This window comes from Magnolia sinica, chromosome 13 (genome assembly GCF_029962835.1).
Source record: "Magnolia sinica isolate HGM2019 chromosome 13, MsV1, whole genome shotgun sequence".
Taxonomy (NCBI): Eukaryota; Viridiplantae; Streptophyta; class Magnoliopsida; order Magnoliales; family Magnoliaceae; genus Magnolia; species Magnolia sinica.
In genome coordinates this window covers 76,857,068-76,884,304 of record NC_080585.1, presented here as the reverse complement: position 1 = coordinate 76,884,304, position 27,237 = coordinate 76,857,068, and the positions used below count along the sequence as shown (strand labels likewise).

Here is a 27,237-nt window from a genome sequence, read left to right as displayed (position 1 = left end):
GAATTTAGTGACGTCTCCCATCAGCCGAACAGTAGGATATAGAATATGTACATCAAGGTGGGTCCCACCCCCACACGTGCCACACGTGTGGGGTGGTCCCACGTCCATAATAGATGGACGATTGGTAGAAACACGTGCATCATGGTGGCCTACAAGTCTTCTGACGTCAAGCCAGCAGCATTTTTGCTGTGTGGGATCCGTCCTGGCTTCAATAGACGGTGTGGACCAACACATCGTCAAGGTGGGTCCACACATGTGGCCCACTTCAGCTTTGGATTAAGGTGATACTTGTGTTTTCCCTTCATCCAGGGACGTTGGACGTCTAGTGGACGGATGACCCTAGATGGGGCACACCATCAAGGTGGGTCCCACGTGATGGTCCACCATGGGTTGGATCAAAATGATATTTGTGTTTTCCCTTCATCTGCACTGGCTGGATCAGGTGGGCCACACTCCATCACAAAAAAAGGAGAGAGAGAGAGAGAGAGAGAGAGAGAGAGAGAGACGGTGTAGTTGAGGGACCCCACCACTATGGGCCCCTCTTAGATCATAACACATACATCAAAGTGGGACCCATCATAAGTGGGCCTTAAATCAAAATCGCGATCTAGAGCTACGAATACCTACCGATTTTGCTCCTTCTTGGCTCCTTGGAATGCTAAGCTCCTAAGTTTTCCCTTTGACGATGGAAGATGAAGGTTGGATGGCTACGATGGGAGATTAGGTGGTAAGAAGTGGGCCACACTTAGCTTCTCCTCTCCTTAGTAATTGCTTGGATGATTCCTCTCTTTGGTAGGATGGAATGGAGTGAGAAATGAGAGAGAGGAGTGGTATGTATGACATGGGAAGCATGGGTCTCATTGACTTTTGGAACAAGATGAATGGGCTAAGCATGGGTTGCTTTGACTTGGTGAAGAGAGAGGTATGAGTGAGTGATAGGTTGTGATGGGATGTACTTGACTTGATTGATGTAAGTGATTTGATAGATTCTCTTGGGTTTTGTAAATGCGCGGTATTTTTTTGAAATATGCACAGGCCCACAACTCCTATTCTAGGTATCGTATCAGCATGCGAGCCGCAGCGTTAGAGCCGCGACGACAGCGCGGTCGTAAGAGTACAAGTCTCCGGTCGAGTCGACTCGGGTTGACAAAGTGTGACTCAGGGTCATGCACAAACACCGATTACAAATTGCAGGTCACTGAAATTCGACAGAGAGGACCACGGGAGTCTACGGAACGGTACGGTCTAGGATACGGGTCTTACAATAAATTCGATGCCATCGAGCAATCTTCGATGTCATCGAGAACCTTTCTTCGAATTATCAAACATGTCTTCGATTGATCAAGAAAAACACCCAATATGTCCAACAACCAACTTGATTTTCCTTCATAAATTCGATGTCATCGAACGGTATCTTCGATATCATCGAGAAGTTCTCGATTACACAATTTCTGTGATTCCTGCGCTTGTTCTTTCGACTTCCTTCCTTCTCCACTTGTTTTTCTTTGGATCTTGGAATCTTGAAATCTTCAATCTTAGTATTCAAACATCCCTTTTTTGATCTGGCAATTCTTAAGCCTTAAATCCGTGCTTTTAGCATTCTTTTCAATCCAAGCTCTTAAATTCACCTTACAATACAAGCACATGTACAATATACCATAAGCCATATTATGTTTGTAAAACTAAGAAATAAATGGGGAATAATATGCAATATTTGACCCTCAACATCTAACAACATGCAAATCAACTTATTAAAACTACTGATGTGGGCCTCCACCTTTTGTCATCTTGAAGTTAAACAACTGAAGCTTCAAGTGTATGCGATTCTCAAGGGACCTTTTATTATAAAAGTCTTCTAACTTCGCCCACAAACTCGTTGCAGTTTTCTCCCTCAAAACATTGTAGAGAACCTCATCCATGAGATGCAATCGGATAGAGGATAAGGCCTTCTAATCAAGAGTATTCCAATCATCATCACTCATAGATGGTTGACGCTCCTCAAGAGCCCCATCTTCTCCTTGCTTAGTTAATTGGCTAATCATCTTAACCTTCCATAACTCAAAATTATTTTTCCCTGAGTACTTTTCAATATCATACTTAGCGTTTCTCATTAATACTAATCCTTCAGATTCAAGCCTACGCCCCAACATTAGATTTGATACCACTTATTGGGGGACCACGGAAGCACACAGAGGCAGATCTAGGATGGCAACCCAATGGGACCAAGCAAAAGGGAGAAGTACATAGAGATTTTAACGTGGAAAAACCCTTGCGGGAAAAAACCACAGCACAAAGCGACAGATGAATACTATGAAAGTAAAATTAAAAAGAGAGAAAAAGGTTACCCGATTCGAACAACCTCGGATCTCACCCTTGCTACACCCTTTAAGCCCTTTGGATGAATTTGAAAACCGCTAGAAATATTTTGTAAACCTGTTTACACCCATATATATAGCCTTGAGAAGAATTCCAAACAAAAAAGGAAACTAGGAAGAATCCCATCCCAAACAAAAAAGAACGCTGAGAAGAATCCCAAACGGAAAAAGAAACATAAAAGTTTATTAAAGACATCAAATACAACAGTATTATCATTAGCAAATATCAATAACAATCTACCTTGGCCCCATCAGGGCAACGGTCCGGATGATTAAAACCATGGTCCCCATTTTTACTAAAAGCATATGAAATTAAGTAGCATACATGTGCTAATGTAATTGGACCATCTGATTGCATCTCTAATCAGAAGGGATCAATCATGGCTCGGAGGAGCAAGTGGAAGAGTTGTGTCGGGGCTGAAAAGAATGGGCAGTGGTCACTCTCAACTGTGAAGATTTCTGTTGGTGGCCACATCTTAATCTGAGACTCAAAGCTTGCATCTGAGAAGAAGGTGTCGGAGGTGCCCCTTATGCAGACTCGTTTTACCTTGTCAACACCATCCCCAACTCCAAAATTCGGGATTCCTTGTGCCATGACTGGCATTGGGCGCAAGAGCATCGCAGCTAGTGTTGAGTCCTGTGCTTAGCAAAGACAACCCAAAGTCAATCCCAAGCCAAACCAACGTAAAGAGGGTGGGCCAAGAAAAGACAAGCCAAACGCATGGTGTTGAACTGGGTCAGTTCTCACCAAGCTCGAGTCAACTCAGAAGAGTCGACACAACTTGTCCGAATCTTAAAACCATTGTTGCAACTGTAGTTTACAAGAACAAAAACTCAACTGGACTCAAAACCTAGTTGATTCAAGTCCGTGCAAAAGCTCAGGCAAGTTTCTCAAAAACACTGAGTTCTTTGAGTTTTTTAGTGTTATAAAAAATTAAAAATAAAGAATATATGAATTATAATGTCAAGCTGTGATGAGTCAAGTCCACTAGGGGTACTTTTCTTCAGTTTGACTGAGTCATCACCAGATTGAGTTTTCTAGAGTCATGATGAAATCTCATTGATCAAGTCGACTCAACTCAGGCAAGTCAAATATTAGAGTTTTTTTATTTTTCTTCAACTATGGTTGTAACTATAGAAATGTTGTAAAATTAGTATTTTAAAAATCAGATATGAGACCAACATATTTTTTGGGGTGGTCCAGTCCAAACTGGTCTTGGTTGAATCCCAAACCAAGGATTTGAACTTCACCAAAATTACATGGTTTGATCAGTTGGTTCACTGAGTAAAATGCAGTAACAAAACGGTTCTTGCCCAATATGGGCTTTTAGGTGACCCAACCCATTTCTCTAGCTGGTTCCAACCAAGCAAATCCAACCATTCAATTGCTATGAATTTAAGTCTCGCTGACTCGGAACGATTCCGGCGAGTTACCTCATTGAGATGCAAGTTGCCTGAGTCATGGGTGAATCTAACTAACTCATCCCAGTCAGGGTGACTCATGTTGTTCAACCAGATCAGGTCTGATGAGTCTGAGTCGATGTCGAGTCTCACAAACTCGTAAATGTCTTAAAACCATAAGATTATCAAAGTTTTAAAACAAAGATTAAGAATACTAACAAATGGGCCATGTTGGTGGATAACCAACTTGGTAAACCCTCAGCGTGTAGATGCTTGTAGCACGTGGACAGTCAAATCATCAATGACAATTTTTTTTTTTTTAAAAAAATGGATGGTTTAAATCAAAGGTCCCATAATTAATGAAGTCCAAGAAACCATTTTGCATTTTGATCAGATGACCATAACTGTCTCCATATGGCTAAAAGCACTAGAGCATACTAATTAGCTAAGGTAAATAGCGTGAATTGATGATTCATCTAATTCGTATGCGACATGTATTAGCCAACTCAGTACCCTGTTGAGTCCAATCCAGTTTAAAACCATGAGTCAGCTTTGAAAATGTGCCCAACTTGGACTAGTCAGCCTCATGTTTTGAAGACTTGAACGAGTCTAATGCGACTCATCTGAGTTGACTCGGACTTGGTTGGACTCAATCTAGTTTGGTACAATGACTCACCCTGACTCGGACAAGTTACAACTTAACTCAGGGTCAAATGAATCAGGCTGAGTCACCCCAAGACTCTACCTAATCTTGCCTTAATTGACTCGGAATGAAACGAGTTGGGTCAGAGTCACTGAGTCTTCAATCCATTCTAAAAGCATTTTCTCCTATACTCTTACCTCAACAGGGCTTAGATTATAAAGGAGTTGGCGCTGATATTCCTTCTTCAATAAAATACTTGTGGGAGGCTTATCTGGTCCTAACCCAAACCATATTTCATACATTTCGAGGAAATCTGACCAATTTGCCTGCTTTAAAATAAAACAATGTTAGCAACTAACGCGCGTATATCATAAATAGTCAATGTGGACACTTTCATACATTGGGTTGTGGATGGTCCATTGGCCATGGACCATGCTTCATGGGCCACCATTCAAAGATCACACCGAGCATAGGATTTTAATAATCAGATTGATAGCCTAAAATGATTGGATCAGCCAGATTTTTGGAGCATCTGACTAAAGTAGTGAGGTAGACTTCTTTGGACGGGTTCGATCATGAATGATTATACACAGACCACATGGGTCCCACAATAACCCAGTACAACCGTGTGTTACTGTGGCACCAATGCAACTGATGGGCACCTCTGGGGAAAATCTCATCCGTCAAATTAGCAGCCATCAAATGGATTCGAGACAGAACCAGGCAATTGGAAATTTTAGGCCGTAGAGATTGTCCCATCCGTGTAATTTTTCTATTGTCTCCCATTAATAGTGGGGCCCATCTGATGGACGATTCCTTTGACCGGATTAGAAAATAATGCATAGAATTACAGACTTTGTGTGGTCCTTGGAATGGTAGCGATGCTGCAAGTTCTCCGAAGGACGGTAACATTGCTGCGTTCACATAGATGGCGACTACCACTTTGTTCACGAATTTGTTCATCGCATCAGTTACGTTCATCCCTCCAAAGCTGTGGCCCACCAAAATCACCTGATGATGGAAAAAAACAAAAAAAAAAAAAAAAAAAAGGTTATAGTGGGCCATATTCATCAGGTGGGACCCTCCAGGGGCACAAACGTGGATATAAAATCACCTTTGACGTCCACTCATTAATTAAGTAGGCTACACAAGTATGAAAAATGGAGAACGAAGAAAAAGATGATCACTGATGAAAATTCAATGATATATTCGGCACATTTGATGACGGGTGGGTATGAATTTCATGAGATGGAATGTTCAATGTGGGTCCCAACTGATAGATGTTGTGAGAATCTAAACGCATGCAGGGAATCCCATCATCAACCTCTCTTGCAAATATCCATAACATTTCTTTCTCAAATGGTGGCTCATCCAGTGTAGGCGTAGCATACGTGAGATTAATTAGTCCAAACCAATAATATCATGGCCCCATGATGGATGGTCCACGTACGTGAGTAGAAGAGAGAATAAACACCATATATATATATATATACACACACACACACACACGGAAACGCTCACCTGCGAACCACTTCGTACGTACTACATACCAACTTTTTTGAGAACCCATCATACGTGATGTGGGTCCAAAATCTGAACCGTTCATGTGAAGCAGCACCTCGTGAAACCCCTCGGGACCAAGTTTTACTTTGATCTAAAACTTTGATGGGCCATGAGAAATGAAAACAGTTTCCTCCCTTGATTTGCATTTCTCTTTGCTATGGGCCACCAGAATTTTAGATCAGGGTAAAAATTTGTCACAGGGGTTTTCATGGGATTCCGCATCACATGGACCGTTCAGATTAGACACCCATGACACGTGTGCAAAGGTGCGCATGTGCGTAGGTGCGCAGGGGAGCAGGACTATATATATATATATATATATATATATATATAAGTAATTTTATAGCGAAGTGAAGTAAAAGCCCGTTAGAGATGACGAGACTCAACAACAAGAGGGAGAGAATTCTGAATACATTCTTAAACTTTTAAATTGAAGGATTATACTTAAATTGAAGTATTACTTCTGTATTGCATGGTATTAGAGCAGAAGATAGACGTATTGATACATACGCAGGTTCTCATATAAATAGTTAAGCTAAATATATATAAATCTATTTGTCTATCCACCGTCTATTCTACTCAGAGTGTGAGACATTGAGATCTTATGATTTAGTCAAGGGAATGAACCCTCAACTTCAGAAGTAGATCAGTGGGGACGCCTTTCAAATGTAATCACTTCTAATCCATAATGATTGATTTTATTCATGCTTGTGCATGCAACTATCAATAAACCAATCAAGATACACACTTATTTACTTTTGAGATAAAAATGTATTTTGTTTGTAAATATTACCCATTTAGACATTAGTTTATATTTAATACTATAAATACCTTTTGAAAAAGTATCAAAAAAAAATTCTATCTTCCATTCAATTTGACACCTTAAGATAAATTGATGTAGAGCAGGTCGCGGACACTTTCATGTCCAAGATGGACTAGAGAAGGCCCGATCAGGGGCAGGAGCCATCAAGAACATCAGAACGATAAAATAGGCATATCTCGCAAACCGAAATAAGTTACTCGACGTACCATATATGATTTTGAGGTAGGATGAGCTACTTTAGCCAACTAACCTAGCTAAGCCGAGTTACCCACGCCGAATTTGCAAAATTCCATCATATTGACAGCCGAATTCCATGTTTAGTTCTGTTTTTACTATAAATAGTAAGTTTTACTTTGATTATAACTCTTCATCCGTTGGGCTTTAGGAGTTGTGTCCAACATTAAAAGTGCTTAGAATAATTAGGAGAATAATGGGGTTAAGCCACATAGGACACTTACTATAAAACTAAATTTACTATTTATAGTAAGTTACGAATTTTAGGGAGTTTTAGTTATAGTTTGCTTCTAATTTCTCTAATATTGCTTGGTATATATCCCTATTTAAAGGTTTGTGAACTCATTTATTTCATGAATCAATTAAATTTTAAATTTATTAGAATTTATTTCTATTTTCTTGCTTTCTTTCCTCGTGGATTCAAGAAGTCTCTGTGAAGAGTCCAGAGAAGCTCCATAAATTCGAAATAGTTATCCTTGAGGAAAATGGTGATCGACCTCATCATGTTTATCCTTGCATCAATTGGTATCAAAGCGAGGACTCCTCTCGAGCCAATAGCAAACAACAAAGGTATGAACAAAAATCTTATGGACGGTGATCCAGGGATTCGTTATCTTTCAAAACGAATGGAAGTTTTCCACCAGGAGAGTCAGTCGACCATGCAAGGGCTAAGACAACCCTCAACCGTATTGCGGATGTGCTAATTTTGCCCTGAGCTCAAAGTGATGCTCAACTGCCCATAGTCATTGTACAACACAACCTCGATTTCTGCAGAGCACCATCAGATAATGGTAAATCACAGGCCACCACTTTGATCATGAGGAATCCGTTATACATGCCAAAGGTAGAAATAGAATTACAGCGAGACATCTTTTGAACGATATGCACTGCAAGTCAAAAAGTCTGTAATGTGATCATCGATGTCAGAAGCAGTGAGAATCTCGTGTCGAAAATAATGGTGAAAAAGCTGCAACTGAAAATAGAAAAGCATCAATTTGCGTTCACGATTAGATGGATCAAGGAGGTCAATAAAATAAAGGTAACCGAACAATGTACTGTCTCGTTTTCAATTTGTAAAAATTATAAGAATTAAGTATTTTATGAAGTAGTTGACATGGAAGTTTGTCACATGGTATTTGGTGGACCATGGCAAAATAATATTGATGCTATTACTACGCATAAAGGTTAGGATTATGTATTTAAATTTACTAAAGATAGTAGAAAGATTGGCCTCCTCCCTATGAGAGCCGAGAACCAACCCAAGACAAAATGGAGGGACAATCTCTCACAACTGAATGGGCTTTTGTTAAACAATCTGAGAAAACAAGTGATATATATCCATTAGTTGAAAAGAAAGAATATATAGAGCCTTTGAACATCCCAGGGGATTTGAAGCTAGTGTTGCAGGAGTTAAAGGCGATTGTGCTCGATGAACTCCCCAACAATTCGCCTCCCATACGAGATATATAAAACCACATTGATCTTGTCACAGGGATAAGTCTACCTAATTGCCCACATTATCTGAACGAATATGAGATCTTGAAGGCAGAAGTGAAGGAATTGATCCATACTAGCTAAGTCAAAGAGACCATGAGTACATGCATTGTGTCAACTCAAGAGTCGAATGTCAAGTATAAGAAAATGGCTAATAAACATCGGTATCAAAATTTATCTCTGAATCATGAACAAAGTCCCTTGAGTAACTCGAGGAAGAGATTTTTTTAAGAAGAGGGGTCTGATGTAGAAAGTGTTACAGATACATTCCTAGCATGGTTAGACCAAAAGAAGGTGGATGATAAATTGATCATAACTTTTGATCCGAGTATCATTACAGTGCACCAAATCGAGTATCATGAACCAAAGCAGCACGAGAACTCAAGGACGATTTCTTTTGAAGGGGAGGGGACTGATGTAGAGAGGGTCACGGACACTTTCATGTCTAAGATGGACCAGAGAAGGCCCGATCAGAGGCAAAAGTCATCAAGATCATCAGAACCTTAAAATAGGCATATCTCGTAAAATGAAATGAGTTACTCGACATACCATATATGATTCTGGGGTAGGACAAGCTACTTTAGCCAACCAACCTAGCTATGCTGAGTTGCCCACGCTAAATTTTGTGAAATTCCATCATATCGACGGCCGAATTCCATGTTTAGTTCTATTTTTACTATAAATAGTAAGTTTTACTTTGATTATAACTCTTCATCCATTGGGCTTTAGGAGTTGTGTCCAACATTAAAAGTGCTTAGAATAATTAGGAGAATAACGTGGTTAAGCCACATAGGACACTTACTATAAAAGTAAATTTACTATTTATAGTAAGTTATGAATTTTAGGGAGTTTTAGTTATAGTTTGCTACTAATTTCCCTAATATTGCTTGGTATCCCTATTTAAAGGGTTGTGAACTCATTTATTTCATGAATCAATTAAATTTTAAATTTATTAGAATTTATTTCAATTTTCTTGCTTTCTTTCCTCGCAGATTCGAGAAGTCTCTATGAGGAGTCCAAAGAAGCTCCGTGGATTCGGAGTAGTTATCCTTGAGGAAGACAGTGATTGGCCTTATCACGTTCATCCCTGCATCAATTAGTATCAAAGCGATGACTCCCCTCGGGCTGATGGCAAACAACAAGGGTATGAACAAAAATCTTATGGACGGTGATCCAAGGATTCGTTATCTTTCAGAAAGAATGGAAGCTTTCCACCGGAAGAGTAAGTTGACCATGTAAGGGCTACAGGCAACCCTCAACCGTATTACAGATGCACTAATTTCACCCCGACCTCAAAGTGATGCTCAACTTTCCATGGTCACTGTACAACACAACCCCGATTTCTACAAAGCACATCGGATGATGGTAAATTGCAAGCCACCACTTTGATTATGAGAAAGTCATTATACATGCTAAAGGTAGAAATAGAATTACATCGAGACAACATCTTTCAAACGAGGTGCACTGTAAGTCAAAAAATCTGTAATGTGATCATCGATGTCAGAAGTAATGAGAATCTCGTGTCGAAAATAATTATAAAAAAGCTACAACTGAAAACAGAAAAGCATCGATCTGCGTTCATGATTAGATGGATCAAGGAGGTTAACAAAATAGAGGTAACCGAATAATGTACTATCTCATTTTCAATTGGTAAAAATTATAAGGATTAAGTATTTTTTGAAGTAGTCAACATGGAAGTTTGTCACATGGTACTTGGTGAACCATGGCAAAATAATATTAATACGATTGCTACGCATAAAGGTCAGGATAACATATTTAAATTTACTAAAGATGGTAGAAAGCTTGGCCTCCTCCCCATGAGAGCGGAGAACCAACCCAAGACTTCTAAAGTGGAGGGACAATCTTTCACAACAGAACAAGCTTTTGTTGAATAATCTGAGGAAATAAGAAATATATATCCATTAGTTGAAAAGAAAGAATATATAGAGCCTTTGAACATCCCAAAGGATTTGAAGCCAGTGTTACAAGATTTAAAGGCAATTGTGCTGGATGAACTCCCCAATAAATTGTCTCCCATACGAGATATATAAAACCACATTGATCTTATCACAGGGATAAGTCTACCTAATTATCCACATTATTAGAAGGAATGTGAGATCTTGAAGTCAGAAATGAAGGAATTGATCCATACTAGCTAAGTCAAGGAGACTATAAGTACATGTATTGTGTCAACTCAAGGGCCAAATGTCAAATATAAGAAAAGGGCTAATAAACATTGGCATCAAAAGTTATCTCAAAATCATGAACCAAGTCCCTTGAGTAACTCAAGGATGAGTTTTTTCCAAGAGGAGGGGTCTGATGTAGAAAGTGTTACAGATACATTCCTAGAATGGTTGGACCAAAAGAAGGTGGACGGTAATTGATCATAACTTTTGATCCGGGTATCATTACGGTGAACAAGACCGAGTATCATGAACCGAAGCAGCACAAGAACTCAAGGACGCATTCTTGTGAAGTGGAGGGGACTGATATAGAGCGGATCGCGGACACTTTCATGTCTAAGATGGACCAGAGAAGGCTCGATCAGAGGCAGAAGTCATCAAGATCATCGGAACCTTAAAATAGGCATATCTCGAAAACTGGAATGAGTTACTCGACGTACTATATATGATTTTGGGGTAGAAAAAGCTATTTTAGCCAACCAACCCGGCTATGCCGAGTTACCCATACCGAATTTTTGAAATTCCATCATATCGACGACCAAATTCCATGTTTAGTTCTGTTTTTACTATAAATAGTAAGTTTTAGTTTGATTATAACTCTTCATCCGTTGGGCTTTAGGAGTTGTGTCCAACATTAAAAGTGCTTAGAATAATTAGGAGAATAACGTGGTTAAGCCACATAGGACACTTACTATAAAAGCAAATTTACTATTTATAGTAAGTTATGAATTTTAGGGAGTTTTAGTTATAGTTAGCTACTAATTTCTCTAATATTGCTTGGTATCCCTATTTAAAGGGTTGTGAACTCATTTATTTTATGAATTAATTAAATTTCAAATTTATTAGAATTTATTTCTATTTTCTTGCTCTCTTTCCTCGTGGATTCGAGAAGTCTCTGTGAGGAGTCCAAAGAAGCTCCATGGATTCGGAGAGTTATCCTTGACGAAGACGGTGATCGGCCTCATCACGTTCATCCCTGCGTCAATTGGTATCAAAGCGAGGACTCCCCTCGGGCTGATGGCAAACAACAAGGGTATGAACAAAAATCTTATGGATGGTGATCCAGGGATTCGTTATATTTAAGAAAGAATGGAAGCTTTTTAACAGGAGAGTCAGTTGACCATGCACGTGTTGCAAGCAACCCTCAATTGTATTGCGGATGCGCTAATTTCGCCCCAAGCTCAAATTGATGCTCAACTTCCCATGGTCATTGTACAACACAATCCTGATTTCTGCAAAGCACCATCAGATGATGGTAAATTGCAAGCACCACTTTGATCATGAGAAAGCTATTATACATGCTAAAGGTAGAAATAGAATTACAGTGAGACCATCTTTCGAACGAGGTGCACTATAAGCCAAAAAGTCTATAATGTGATCATCGATGTCAGGAGCAATGAGAATCTCTTGCCGAAAATAGTGGTGGAAAGCTACAACTGAAAACAGAAGAGCATCGATCTGCGTTCACGATTGGATGGATCAAGGAGGTCAACAAAACAGAGGTAACCGAATAATGTACTGTCTCATTTTCAATTGGTAAAAATTATAAGGATTAAGTATTTTTTAAAGTAGTCAACATGGAAGTTTGTCACATGGTACTAAGTGGACCATGGAAAAATAATATTGATACTATTGTTATGTATAGAGGTCAGAATAACATATTTAAATTTACTAAAGATAGTAGAAAGATTGGCCTTCTCCCCATGAAAGTGGAGAACCAACCCAAGACAAAAGTAAAGCGGCAATCTCTCACAATAAAACAGGCTTTTGTTAAATAATCTGAGGAAATAAGAGATATATATTCGTTAGTTGAAAAGAAAAAATATATGGAGCATTTGAACATCCCAGGAGATTTGAAGCCAGTGTTGCAGGAGTTAAAGGCGATTGTGCTCGATAAACTCCCCAATAATTCACATCCCATACGAGATATATAAAACCACATTGATCTTATCACGGGGATAAGTCTGCCTAATTGCCTACATTATTAGAAGGAATGTGATATCTTGAAGGCAGAAGTGAAGAAATTGATCCATACTAGCCAAGTCAAGGAGACCATGAGTACATGTATTGTGTCAACTCAAGGGCCAAATGTCAAATACAAGAAAAGGGCTAATAAACATCGGCATCAAAAATTATCTCAAAATCATGAACCAAGTCCCTTGAGTAACTCGAGAACGAGTTTTTTCCAAGAGGAGGGGTCTGATGTAGAAAGTGTTATAGATACATTCCTAGAATGGTTGGACCAAAAGAAGGTGGATGGTAAATTGATCATAACTTTTGATTCGGGTATCATTACGGTGGACAAGACCGAATATCATGAACCGAAGCAGCACGAGAACTCGGGGAGGAGTTCTTTTGAAGTGAAGGGGACTGATATAGAGCAGGTCGCGGACGCTTTTATGTCTAAGATGGACCAAAGAAGGACCGATCAGATGCAAAAGTCATCAAGATCGTCGGAACCTTAAAATAGGCATATCTCACAAAGTGGAATGAGTTACTAGACGTACCATATATGATTTTGGGGTAGGATGAGCTACTTTAGCCAACCAACCTGGCTATGCCGAGTTGCCCATGCCGAATTTGCGAAATTCTATCATATCGACGGCCGAATTCCATGTTTAGTTCCGTTTTTACTATAAATAGTAAGTTTTAACTTGATTATAACTCTTCATCCGTTGGGCTATAGGAGTTATATCCAACATTAAAAGTGCTTAGAATAATTAGGAGAATAACATGGTTAACCCACATAGGACACTTACTTTAAAAGTAAATTTACTATTTATAGTAAGTTACGGATTTTAGGGAGTTATAGGTATAGTTTGCTCCTAATTTCTCTAATATTGCTTGGTATCCCTATTTAAGGGGTTGTGCACTCATTTATTTCATTAATTAATTAAATTTCAAATTTATTAGAATTTATTTCTATTTTCTTGCTTTCTTTCCTCGTGGATTCGAGAAGTCTCTGTGAGGAGTCCAGAGAAGCTTCGTGAATTGGGAGTAGTTATCCTTAAGGAAGACGATGATCGACCTCATCACATTCATCCCTACATTATAAATCATCCACATATTATCAATACCTTATGGTTACATCCATGGTCTTCTCTAATGCATCGACATGACCGATTTTGGAATCATCCATTTTCCTTATGTGAGGCTAACCTGATCGAATCCATCAATCATGGCGGTAAGATTATATACCAATGTAATATCACCTCATCATGGCCTAATTTGATAATGCAAATGTGACACAGGGAAGGATGTGTCGAGGTCGAGCACCATCTTTCTCAATGATGTAGAGTGGGTTGTGGACACTTTCATATCCATGATGGATCAGGGAAGGCCCGATCAGAGGTAGAAGTCATCAAGACCGTCAAAACCTTAAAACATACATATCTCATAGACCAGAATGAGTTACTCGATGCACCATATATGATTTTGGGGTAGGACAAGCTACTTTAGCCAGCCAACCCAGTTGAGTTGCCCACACCAAATTTGCGAGATTCCATCATATCGATGGCCGAATTCCATGTTTAATTTCATTTTTACTATAATAGTAAGTTTTAGTTTGATTATAACTCTTCATCCATTGGGCTTTAGGAGTTGCGCCCAACATGGAAAGTGTTTAGAAAAAATAGGAGAATAACGTGGTTAAGCCACATAGGACACTTACTATAAATAGAAAATTTAAGATTTATAGTAAGTTAGGAATTTTAGGGAGTTTTAGTTATAGTTTAATTCTTAAACTTCTTCTTAGTCTTAGTATCCCTATTTAAAGGGTTGTAGACTCATTTATTTTATCTATCAATCAATGAACAAGTTTCTTTCATATATCTTAAAATTATTTCTATTTCTTTTCCTTGTGGATTCGAGAAGTCTTTGTGAGGAGTCTAGAGAAGTTCCGTGGATTTGGAGTAGTTATCCTTGAAGAAGACAGTGATCGACCTCATCATGTTCATCCCTATGTCACTCAGGGGGATAACTATTCCAAATCCACAGAACTTCTCTGGACTCCTCACAGAGATGCCTCGAATCCACAAGGAAAATTAAGAAAATAGAATAATTCTAGAAAATTCATAAATTGATTGATGATTGAAATAAACAAGCTTACAATCCTTTAAATACGGATACTAAACCTTGGAAGAAGTTTTTGAATTAAACTACAACTCCTAGAGATTGTTGCTTACTATAAATAGTAAACTTACTATTTATAGCTGGTTAGGATTTCCACTAGACCTCATGGTTTTCGGCCAAAAATAGTAAGTGTCCTATTTGGCTCAACCATGCTATTCTCCTAATTATTCTAAGCACTCTTCATGTTGGACTCAACTCCTAAAGCCCAACAACGAAGAGGTATAATCAAACTAAAACTTACTATAAATAGTAAAAATGAAAATAAAATGGAAATTCGACCGTCGATCTGATGGAATCATGCAAATTCAGCATGCGCAACCCAACATAGTAGGGTTGGGTGGCTAAAGTGGCTCGTCCTACCCCAAAATCATATATGGTATGTCAAATAACTCATTCGGTTTGCGAGATACTCCCATTCTAAGGTTCTGACGGTCCATATCACTTCCACCTCTGATCGGGCCTATTCCGGTCCACCTTGGCCATGAAATTGTACACAACCCGCTCTATTTCAAAATGACACCATGGTCATATAAGACTAGGAAACTCATATATTAATGGGAATAAAATCAGTCTATCACTATAAGATGGCCCATGGCACATAGGACTCGACCTTTTTCTTGATTTGCATGAGAAAGCTTCGACACTATTGTCCATGCTAACACCTTAACAAAACAATATATATATATATATATATAGTCATTTTGAAGTTTAATATATAGTCATTTTGAAGCAAGTAAACTTCAAAATGTATGTGCGCTCCAGCGTACAATGGCTCGTTGGCTGAAAAGCTTATTAGTAAAAACATATTACGATTGATCACATGAAATTTCTACTATCATCTTACAATCTATCATCATTATATGAAAGGAATTTTTTCATATGACCGCCTGCCTTTTTGGCTGTAGACCCGAAACTTCCTACTTTAAACTATTTCCCACAATCCGCCTACCTATTTCAAATAAGTTCTACTGCTGCTAACCGCAGAAAAGTCCCTATATTCCAGCTGGTTTAATTCCACGAGCAGCCATGCCTACAGATGCACGAAGATAGGTGGGGTCCATGATATTGTGGTTTATCCATTCCGTCCATCGCCAGTAGCTAAGGCAACCAATGCCGGGCTATAGCCATGATAAAGAACGAGGGAAGTGGATTTAGGTGCTTTATGGAGTATATTGACCTACACACATGCACTTATCAAACTGTATACGTATCATGGTTGTTGGGTAATCCAACCCATCTAAATCGTTGATTTAATCATGGATAGATAATTATAGAAAATTTCACTCACTAGAACCTGTGTCCGTTATTTCTACATTTTCGCCAGTGGAGTCGAAGGTGTCATGCATGCCACCTTTATACCCATTTCGTACAATTCTATAGACCAATGATCTAATGGTTGTTGTCATGCACTGTTGATGGCCAAAACGAGGCAGATCTAAAGTTCAGCTGGGCCACATGGCGTGAAACAATGAGGATTGAACGTCCACAGTTGAAAAAATCATGAGGCAGGGGATGCTTGTGAGAAATTCACCTGGTCCATTGGTTTTTACAACTCATTCCATGGAATGGGCCCAAAAATGAGGCCAGCATCAAGGGCAACATGTAAGGGAATAGTGGGATTGAACGCTCATCATTAAAACATTTTGGGGCCATCACGGAGGATCACTTTGAGTGTTGGATCTCTCTCATTTTTGGGGCCATGCCCTCAAGTGAGCTAGCAAAGCAAATGAATGGTGTGGATTTCTCACAACCTCAATGTGGGCTCTACATAGTCGATGTCTATGCAATGTTAGGTTGGCAGGACAATCAAGCGTCAATAAAATTTTTAAGAGGCATTGACATTTTAAGTCCGGATAATAAGGGTTGCCTGGCATTAGGTGGGGCCCACCACGATGTTTGTGTCAAATCCACTCCATCCATTGGATATTTTATATCAATTTAGGACATGCGCCCAGAAATGAGGCTGATTCAAAGCTCAAGTGGGCCAAATGAACAGAAAAAGTGAGGATTGAATGCCTACTGTTAAAACATTCATGGGGTCACATATTGTTTATGACAAATCTGCCTTGTCTATTTGTGTTTCCACATCATTTTAGGGTATGGATCAAAAATAACGTAGATCCAAAGCTTAAGTGGCCAACACGATTGGAAACTATGGGATTGAACACTGATCATTGAAACATACTAGGGCCATTAAGGGGCCCATTTTGAACTATGGATGTAGCTCAATTTTTTTAATTTTTTTTTAATGCCTTAAAATGAGCTAGAAAAGAGATGGACAGGGCAGATTTCTAACAAAAATTAAGATAGGCCCCACGTATGGCCAAGTTTAGGTTAGCATGACAATCCACGTCGATCAATGTGCTGTCCATTTGAAAGAAATTCAGGTCAAGAGTAAGAGTTGGTTGACCATAAGTGAGCCCCCACCATTATGTTCATGATAAATCCATTCCATCCATTGGATTTTTATGTAAAGTGGGTCACGGACAGTTACATGGCTAAGATGGATCAGAAAAGGCCCAGTCGATGACAAAAGTGATTCGAACCGTCAGACCTTAAATCGGGCGTATCTCGCAATCTGGAATGAGTTATCGGACATAAAATATATGATTTTGGGGTAAAACGAGCTACTTTAGCCAACCAACCCTGCTATGCCAGGTTGCGCAAGCCAAATTTGCGAAATACCGTTATATCGATAGTCATTTCCCTATTTTAATTCCGTTTTTACGATAAATAGTAAGTTCTAGTTTGATTATAACTCTTTATCCATTGGGCTTTAGGAGTTGCGCCCAACGTGAAAAGAGCTTAGAAAAATTAGGAGAACATCTTGGTGAAGCCAAATAGGACACTTACTATTTTTGGCCGAAGACCTTGCACACTAGTAGACATCACGACTGTCTACAAATAGTAAGTTTACTATTTATAGTAAGTCACGAATTCTAAGAGTTTTAGTTGTAGTTTGATTATGATTTCTTTCTCATTGCTTGGTATCCGTATTTAAAAGGTTGTGAACTCATTTTTTATTTATTCATTAATCAATTTCAAATTTATTAGAATTTATTTCTATTTTCTTGCTTTCCTTCCTCGTGGATTCAAAAAGTCTCTGTGAGGAATCCAGAGAAGTTCTGTGGATTCAGAATAGTGATCCTCTTAAGGAAGATGACGCTAGACATCACGTCCTTCCCCGCTTCAGTTTGGTATCAGGGCGAGGTTTTTCCTTGGATCGATGGCTTATAACGACGTGTCGGGCAACAATTCCATGGGCGGTGCTCCAGAGAATTTACCTTTAACAGCGGCAGCTTTTGAAGCAGCGCAACGAGAGAATCGGAAAGTCATACAAGGGTTGCAGGCTTTCATCGACCGCATGATGGATCTCTTGGCGGAAACCTTAGGGCAACTCTGTATTCCTGGTGGTAATCCTCCACCGCCAATTGCTGAAACTCATAATCACCCTGTTCGCAAGATAGTATCGGTAGTGCATCCAAGGGTCATTCCTGAGGAAGGGGGATCCAGTTAAGAGGAGATCGACGACAAAATCTTCCAACACCCGAGACCAGGTGGTGATTGAGTAGATCGAACAAATCGGGAATTCAAGATGAAGGTTGATATTCCTAGCTTCAATGGCTAACTACACATTGAGGATTTTCTCGATTGACTTTCTGAAGTTGACCGATTCTTCGACTATATGGACATCGTTGAAGCAAAGAAGGTCAAGCTTGCGGCCTACAAGTTAAAAGGCGGAGCTTCAGCTTGGTGGGAACAACTACAACTTGCACAAACCAGGTAGATGAAATCACCAATCTACACATGGCAGCGGATGAAGCAACTACTACATGCCCGATTCCTCCCTAGCGATTATGATCAGGTATTATTCCAACAATATAAAAAATTGTCAAGAGGTTAGTTCGTCAGTGAGAGAATACACAGAAGAATTTTATTGCCTGGCGTCACGTAATGATTTGGTTGAGACTGAATCGCAGCAAGTCGTCCGATTCAACGGTGGATTGCATATGGCGATCTAGGATCGGGTCCAGATGTAGTCCTCCTGTATGATGAATGATGCAATCAAGTTGGCTACCTGGGTAGAAGCGCAACTTAAACATCCTAACACACAGATCTATCCTACCACAAGGGTCGCTAGGTAGATCCGCCCCAGGGAGCTCCACAGCCCAAGGGGAATGAGCCCGTAGGAGCACGAACTCAACCTCTTATGTCTGAGAGCCAAGATCAGGGAAGTGGGCAAGCTAAACCCCAAAGGGGCGTATCGACTGTTGCCGGTCCAAGTAGAATTCCAAACCCCTATGCTCGGTCAAGGCCCGACAACTGCTATCGTTGTGACCAATCGGTCCACCTATCAAATACTTATCCCAAGCGAAAGTGGGGAACCTCACCATCAATGATGGTAGTGCTGATAACACCTATGAAGATCCAGATGTTGAATAACAGGAGCACACCACCGAGGACGAGGCAAATGAATCAGGTTGGGTTCAGTAAGATCGATGCAAGTCACTCGCTGTGAGGCAGCTATTATATGTGCCAAGAAAATAAGTATATTCACAGCGACATAACATCTTTCGAACTAGGTATACGGTGAATTAAAAGGTTTATGACATGATCATTGATAATAACAGCAAGAACATCGTCTCTAAGGTCATGGTGGAAAAATTACAATTGAAAATGGAGTGTCATCCCTCCCCATATACAATCGGTTAGATCAAGAAGGTCAACAAAACAAAGGTAACTGAACGGTGCACCATATCATTTTTAATTGGCAAACATTATAAGGATGAAGTAGTATGCGATGTGGTTGACATGGAAGCATGTCACATACTACTTGGTCGACCCTGGCAATCTGACCATGACACCACTCATAAAGGGAAAGATAACATATATATCTTCGTCAAAGACAACTGAAAGACCATATTGGCCCCATGGATCCAGAGGGACCACCTGAAACTTCTAAAGTAGACGGCCATTTTCTCTTAACCATACGAGACTTCATGGAAGAATCCAAAGAAACAGGACAGGCTTATACATTAATTGTAAAAGGGAGAGAACTCGAGCCTAGCATCATCCCTGAAAGACTAAGGCCCTTGTTACATGAATTCAAAGAAATTTAGCCCGATGACCTTCCCGATGGGTTACTTCTCATGTAGGATATCCAGCACCATATTGACTTTGTCCCTAGATCTAGTTTACCCAATCATCCTCACTATCGGATGAGTCCGAATGAGTGCGAGATTCTGCAGGGGCAAGTGGAGGAATTGATCCGTAAGGGACTTATACGAGAAAGCATGAGCACATGTATCGTACCAGCTCTATTAACTCTAAAGAAACATGGGAGTTGGCGTATGTGCATCGATAGCCCAGCCATCAACAAAATCACCATCAAATACAAGTTTCTTATACCACAGTTGGACGATATGTTAGACATGCTGGAGGGCACAAAAATATTATCTAAATTGGACCTAAGGAGCGGCTCCATCAAATTCAAATAATGCCGGATGATGAGTGGAAAACGGCCTTCAAGACCAAGAAAGGATTGTACGAATGGATAGTCATGCCCTTCAGTCTTTTGAACGTGCCTCGCACATTTATAAGATTGATAAACCAAGTTCTGAAACCTTTCATTGGGTGGTTCGTTGTGGTTTATTTTGATGCTATTTTGATATACAGTCAAGACGAAACCAGCCATATGGAATACCTCAAGAAGGTCCTTCAGGTGCTCACTAAAAATAAACTGTATCTCAATTTTAAAAAGTACAGTTTCATGACTGATAGCCTGTTGTTTTTGGGTTTTGTCATAACATCCACGGGTATTCGGGTGAATGAGGAGAAGGTGAATGCAATCAGAGAATGGCCGGTTCCCACAAATATTCACGAAGTGTGAAGTTTTCATGGACTGACGATATTCTATTGTTGGTTCGTGAAAATTTTCAGTACCATTGTGTCACCAATCATAAATTGCATGAAGAAATGACAGTTTCAGTGGACTAAGGAAACCGACAAGAGCTTTGTCGAAATTAAGCGCAGGTTATTCACGACCCCAGTTCTTGTTCTTTTCAACTTCGACAAACTGTTTGAAGTCGAATATGATGTCTCATATGTCGGGATTGGGGGAGTTTTGTCTCAAGAAAGTAGGCTGGTAGCCTTCTACAGTGAGAAACTTAGCGATGCACGCAATAAGTGGTCTACATATGAGATCAAGTTGTACGCAGTAGTCCAGGCATTGTACCATTGATGACATTATTTGATTCAAAGGGAATTCATACTTTACACGGACCATCAGGCTCTCAAATTCATTAATAGTCACAATAACATTAACCGTGTACATGCTAGATGGATCTCGTTTTTGTAAGAATTCACGTTCGTGCTAAAACATAAGTCTGGGCAACAAAACAAAGTAGTCGATGCGCTGAGTCGTCGTACAACTTTGTTAGTCACTATGAGCAATGAAGTTGTCGGGTTCGAGCGCCTCAAGGACATATATGCCGACGACGGCGACTTCAAGGACGCATGGGTTAGATGCCAAGAAGGTCACCACGGCGACTTACATATGCAAGATGGGTTCCTTTTCAAGGGGAATCGACTGTGCATCCCCAAAAGTTTGTTAAGAGAACAGATAATCCAAGAGCTACATGGAGGTGACCTTAGTGGACACATTAGGCGAGACACGATGCGAATTCTTGTTGAAGAGTGGTATTACTGGTCACAATTGGTATGTGATGTAGAAAAGTCAGTTCAACGTTGTTATATTTGTCAATACTCCAAGGCAAAATCTCATAATACGGGACTCTACACCCCGTTACCCGTGCCTGACGGCCCTTGGGAGGATTTATCTATGAACTTCATACTTGGTCTCCCATGATCACAATGCGGCATGGATTTGGTGTTCATGATAGTAGATCGTTTCTCTAACATGACGCACTTAATTTATTCCATGTAAGAAGACTCTCGATGCAATATACATGGCGAATCTATTCTTCAAAGAAGTTGTGCGCCTACACAAGGTTCACAAGACTATTACTTCTAACCATAACACGAAGTTCATTAGCCACTTTTGGTGAACTTTGTGGACTCGATTCGATACACGACTTCAATTCAGAAGCGCCTACCACCCACAGACTGACGGGCAGACCGAGGTTATGAATCACACATTGGGAAATCTCCTTCGATGTATTTTAAGAGAAAAACTGAAGCAGTGGGATTTGGCCTTATCTCAAGCAGAATTTGCATTCAATAACATGGTGAATCACTCAATAGGAAAATCCTCGTTCCAGGTTATTTGCAAACGAGTACCTTGCCACACACTTGACTTAGTCCCTCTGCCCAAGCTCCCATGCATGAGCATTGCAACAGAACATATGGCAGACGGGATTATGAGCATTCATGTGGAGGTACAAACCAAGCTACATGCCTCGAACGAAAAGTACAAAGAGCAAGCGGACAAGCATCGGCGACAAAAAGTGTTCGAGGTGGGTGACCAAGTAATGGTCCATCTACTCAAAGAAAGATTTTCGATCGGAACATACAATAAGTTGAAAAATAAGAAAATTAGACCAGTACCAATCATCCGAAAGATCAATGACAACGCTTATATTGTTGATCTTCCAGATGACATGGCGATCTCACGAACTTTCAACATCACGGACCTAACCGAGTATCATGAACCAAAGCAAGATGTGAACTCGATGATGAGTTCTTTTAAAATGGAGGAGACTGATGTAAAGCAAGTTGAGGACAATTACATGGCCAAGATGGATTAGAAAAAGTCCGGTCGATGACAGAAGTGATCTGGACCGTCGGACCTTAAATCGGGCGTATCTCGCAATCCAAAATGAGTTATCGGATGTAAAATATATGATTTTGGGGTAGAACGGGCTACTTTAGCCAACCAACCCTGCTATGCCGGGTTATGCAAGCTGGATTTATGAAATACCGCCAGATCGACGGTCGTTTCCCTATTTTAATTCCATTTTTACTATAAATAGTAAGTTTTAGTTTGATTATAACTCTTCATCCGTTGGGCTTTAGGAGTTGCGCCCAACGTCAAAAGAGCTTAGAAAAATTAGGAGAACAGCTTGGTGAAGCCAAATAGGACACTTACTATTTTTGGCCAAAAACCTTGCGCACTAATAGACATCACGACCGTCTATAAATAGTAAGTTCACTATTTATAGTAAGTCGCGAATTCTAAGAGTTTTAGTTGTAGTTTGATTCTGATATCTTTCTCATTGCTTGGTATCCCTATTTAAAGAGTAATGAATTCATTTTTTTTATTTATTCATTAATCAATTTCAAATTTATTAGAATTTATTTCTATTTTGTTGCTTTCTTTCCTCGTGGATTCGAGAAGTCTCTGTGAGGAGTCTAGAGAAGTTTCGTGGATTTGAAATAGTTATCCTCTTGAGGAAGATAGTGCTCATCCTCACGTCCTTCCTTGCATTAATTTTTCATCTCATTTTAAGGGATGGGCATAAAAATGAGGCCCATCCAAAGCTCAAGTGGGACAATAAACATGAAACAGTGGGGATTGAACGCGTTGAAACATTTGTGGGTCATGGAATGTCTATAACAAATCCACCCTATCCATCTGCTTTTTCAGCTCATTTTATGCCATGGGCCCAAAAACAAGGCCAATACCAATATCTAGTGGGCCACACAATAGGAAACAGTGGGATTAAACTCCTACCATTGAAATATATTAGGTCTATCTTGGACCAAACATTGAGCTTTGGATCCATCTCATTTTGAGGCCAATCTCATAAAACAAGCTGGAGAAATAAATAAATGGGATGGATTTGTCACAAACATTAAGATTATGTTGGCATGTGAACGTGTACTAAGGTAAGGGGGGGAAGATTGACAAGTACGGCAATGGGATCAACAGTTTCGCTAATATGAAAATATAAAATTTAATTATTCATGTATGTAACTAACAGTGGACGGTTTCCAAACCATGGGCAGGTTCCGAGAAATAGTTTAAAAGCACAAGGTTTTAGGTCCATAGCCCAAAAGGCACGCTTACATATGGAAAAATCCCTATGTGAAACAATCTTAACGAGATCTCGTACAGATCTCTTCATGGGTAATAGCCAAGGCAACCTCACATGTAAATGCATGCATTTTATTGTGCACTCCTCTACAACCGTCTAAAGTACACCGAGCCTTTAAATCGATGGTACCCAATAATATCTTGTAGCATTAACCACATTAAGAATTATGCATTTCACCCTGACCACCAGGTGCATCGCTCCCTATTACCCCCAGGGCTCAAAACTCACTCCATCCATGGTTAGGTGGACTACATGATTAGAAACAATATACAGGGGCAACACCACCCTCCAAACTATTTTCCTTAGTGTGGCCGACTTGAATAACGAATGGGCCTGATTTTTGGGACACATATCTAAAGTTTGATATGGCATCTAATGGTTGGAGTGGATTTCATATATCATCATGATGGGACAAAGTCAAGTCGGGCATCTCTCTCCCAGTGAGTTTCCTTTGGTGTGGCTCACTTGAATCAAAGGTGAACTTGAATTTTTTGCATTGTGCCTAGTGTAAAATCTACTCATTAGATGTGTACTCCCATAGTAGGTTCAAGATTAAGAAATCAGGCTCACATGTGATTCAAGTGGGTCACGCCAAAGGAAAAAGGTTGAGAGAGACTCATACACCCTTGATTTTACAAGGACCACCGTGATGATTATATAAAATTCATGTTCCAACAATTAAATCACTTCTTCATAAAATTTATACATGGCACCTAAAATTTAACCCACTTGTGATTCAAGTGGGGCCATAAAAAGAGTAGTTTGGAGGGTGAAGGTTCCCTATTCAGTACCGTTTCAAATCATATATATTATCTAGTTGAATCATGGATGGAGCTGAATTTTAGGCCCTGGACCTAACTAGGAGTGGTTCACCTAGTAGTTAGGGTGGATTTCATATAAACGTCACAGTGGGGTCCACCCTAGCCGTTGACCCCTTTCCTCATCGGCCAGACCACCACGCTACTGATAATTATTGGCACATCATGGGGCTTGTCAATAATTTTCTAATAGTCTCTTCTATGCATAATTCCAATAATTTTCTAATAGTATTTTCTATGCATGATTCTGCATAATTCCAATAAACTATAGTCATAAGCTAATACACCTTGCTGATTTTTCCTTGTCTTAACCTTTGGGACTCATTTTCTTTAAATGTTACCTACTTTGTGTGAAGCTTAGACGGCCTATCCTTCCCTACGTTATATTCCCGAGCTAATCATGGCTTAGCCAAGTCAAGTCAAGTCAAATCCCCTCTAATTTTCACTTCCAGCTTACTCACGTACGAGACACTTCCAAGTATTAAAACTGTGGTTATACCTTCCAATCCGGTAGAAATTTTCGTAAGCAATATCCATATGCATTGGGGTCTATAATATCCACAGCCTGGATGACCCCAAAGAAGTGCCCCAAAATATAGAAAATAGCAATGCTTCATTTTATCTTCTCCTTCTATATTAATGACAATGAAATAATGAAAAACCACATACATCTTTTCTTTGATATATGATAACAAGAAATTACCTTTTCATCCTCCGACAAAGCAGACATGAAATCGATAAGTGGCTTGTTGTACGCATCAAATGTAAGGATCGTATTAGCATCCGACGGGTTGATGCCGGCACCGGCAAGGTCTACACATGAAACCTTGTGGCCTTTATTCTCCAAAAGACTCCTGACTTTGAACCAGCACCATCCTCCGTGCGACGCACCATGCACGAAAACAAAGTGATAGCTCATTTCACTTCCTCAGCCGCGGCAAACCGAATTATTTTTCCTTACTCGTTAAGAAGAGGTGATTGTGCCTTTTTATACTACAAATATCTACTATTTGGAGCTTCACCCCTACCCTTGTAGGAGCTACTCTGAGCCACTCATCCGTTGGGCCTTATCTTGAACACGATGGATGCCAAAAATACATTCGTGGTATGATCTTAGCCACTAATTGCAGGATCTTGAATATTATAAATGGGTGGTTAGAAATGTGCAAGAAACTTGTTTGAATTATCTGATTGTTGTGATTCTGACATATGTTCAATCCATTTTCCATTATACAATAGATGAACGGTTTGGATCTCATATATATGTACCGGATGTACTTATTTAGGGAGATTGATGACAAACGTGATAAATGCCCCTGTACAGCGTTGCATGTTTCTCTTGTCTTGATATGCCCCACCTTTCAATTTCATCCTTCCGTGAGTCATTTTTCAACTTCTAATCTCTTTGCCCATGTCAAACATGTGCAGAAAGACATTGAAAGATGGAATATTATTATAGATCTAAAACTCAGTGAGTCAACTTAAAAGTGGGCTGAGCCAACTCAACTCGGTATTTGAGCATCCGGACCGTTCAGCTCTTCTTCTTACTCAAAAAGAAGACCCGCTCGACTGTTACGGTGTAGAACTGGTACCACCGAGCCATGTAACATTTTTGAGTTAAAATGATCGTAGTTTATATAATTTACATATTTTCAGGTATTTTAAACTCACACACCACATTAATACTTTAATTTAATTATTAAAATATCGTGTCAAGTAAAGACTCGTTTGATTCTTCCAGTTGGTACAACTCAGCTAGATATTGAATCAAGTTAAGTTTTCCAACTGAGAATAGATGTGTGGATAGCTGTATGTTTGTTGTATATCTCTTAGGATTCTATTCCATTCAATTTGGCAGTATTGATCAAGATTCTTACTTTGATGTTGGAACGGTTCCATCGTCTCAATACTGCTTCCTAATTATCTGAGGGTTCTACTAGAGGTGACATGGGGCGGACCAATTGTGATTGTCCATTATTGCCAGAATTCCTCTAGCGATAAAGCTTTAGAATTAACCTAGCCCAATGGAATGTGGTTCAATGGTTGCAATTATTTTTTGCAATTTTTTGAAAGTGATCCAGTCCATTAGATTGCAAACCGACAGTTGTGATCAATGACTGTTTTTATTCATTTTTTTTTTTTTTGTTTTTTTGAATTTTGAGAAGGATGATTTGACTCTCATCAGATCTCAATCCAACGGTTGCGATCGGTGTTGGTCTTTATTGAAATAGTTTTTGAGATTTTTTAAAAGATGATCTAGTCCATCAGGTCACAATCCAACAATCGTGGTCAATGATGGCTTTTATTAAAATGTTTTTGAAAATTTTTGAAGATGATTCTGTCCATCGGGTCACAATCCAACGATTACGATGCTGGCTTTTATCGAAATATTTTTTGAGATTTTTTAAGATGATCTAGTCCATCGAATTGTGATCCAACGATCGCGATCAATGTTGGCTTTTATTGAAATATTTTGGAGATTTAAAAAAAAAATGATCTGGTCTAACGAATTGCAA

General features: G+C 39.5%; 1 protein-coding gene across 2 annotated transcripts; it reads right to left on the bottom strand.

Annotated features, from left to right (window-relative positions):
• Positions 1-2,541: 2,541 nt before the first annotated feature.
• Positions 2,542-25,694, bottom strand: LOC131223877 (methylesterase 17-like). 2 transcript variants are annotated; one of them, XM_058219408.1, is made up of 4 exons: positions 25,425-25,694; positions 5,275-5,430; positions 4,617-4,748; positions 2,542-3,012 (listed from the first exon to the last, which is right to left on the bottom strand). In XM_058219408.1, the coding sequence occupies exons 1-4, from the start codon at positions 25,638-25,640 to the stop codon at positions 2,740-2,742; spliced, it is 777 nt and encodes a 258-aa protein (XP_058075391.1). In that variant the 5' UTR covers positions 25,641-25,694; the 3' UTR covers positions 2,542-2,739. The 2 variants fall into 2 exon arrangements, with proteins under 2 accessions (XP_058075391.1, XP_058075392.1); XM_058219409.1 differs by having other exon boundaries at positions 4,617-4,745; positions 25,425-25,693.
• Between the last annotated feature and the right edge of the window lie 1,543 nt (positions 25,695-27,237).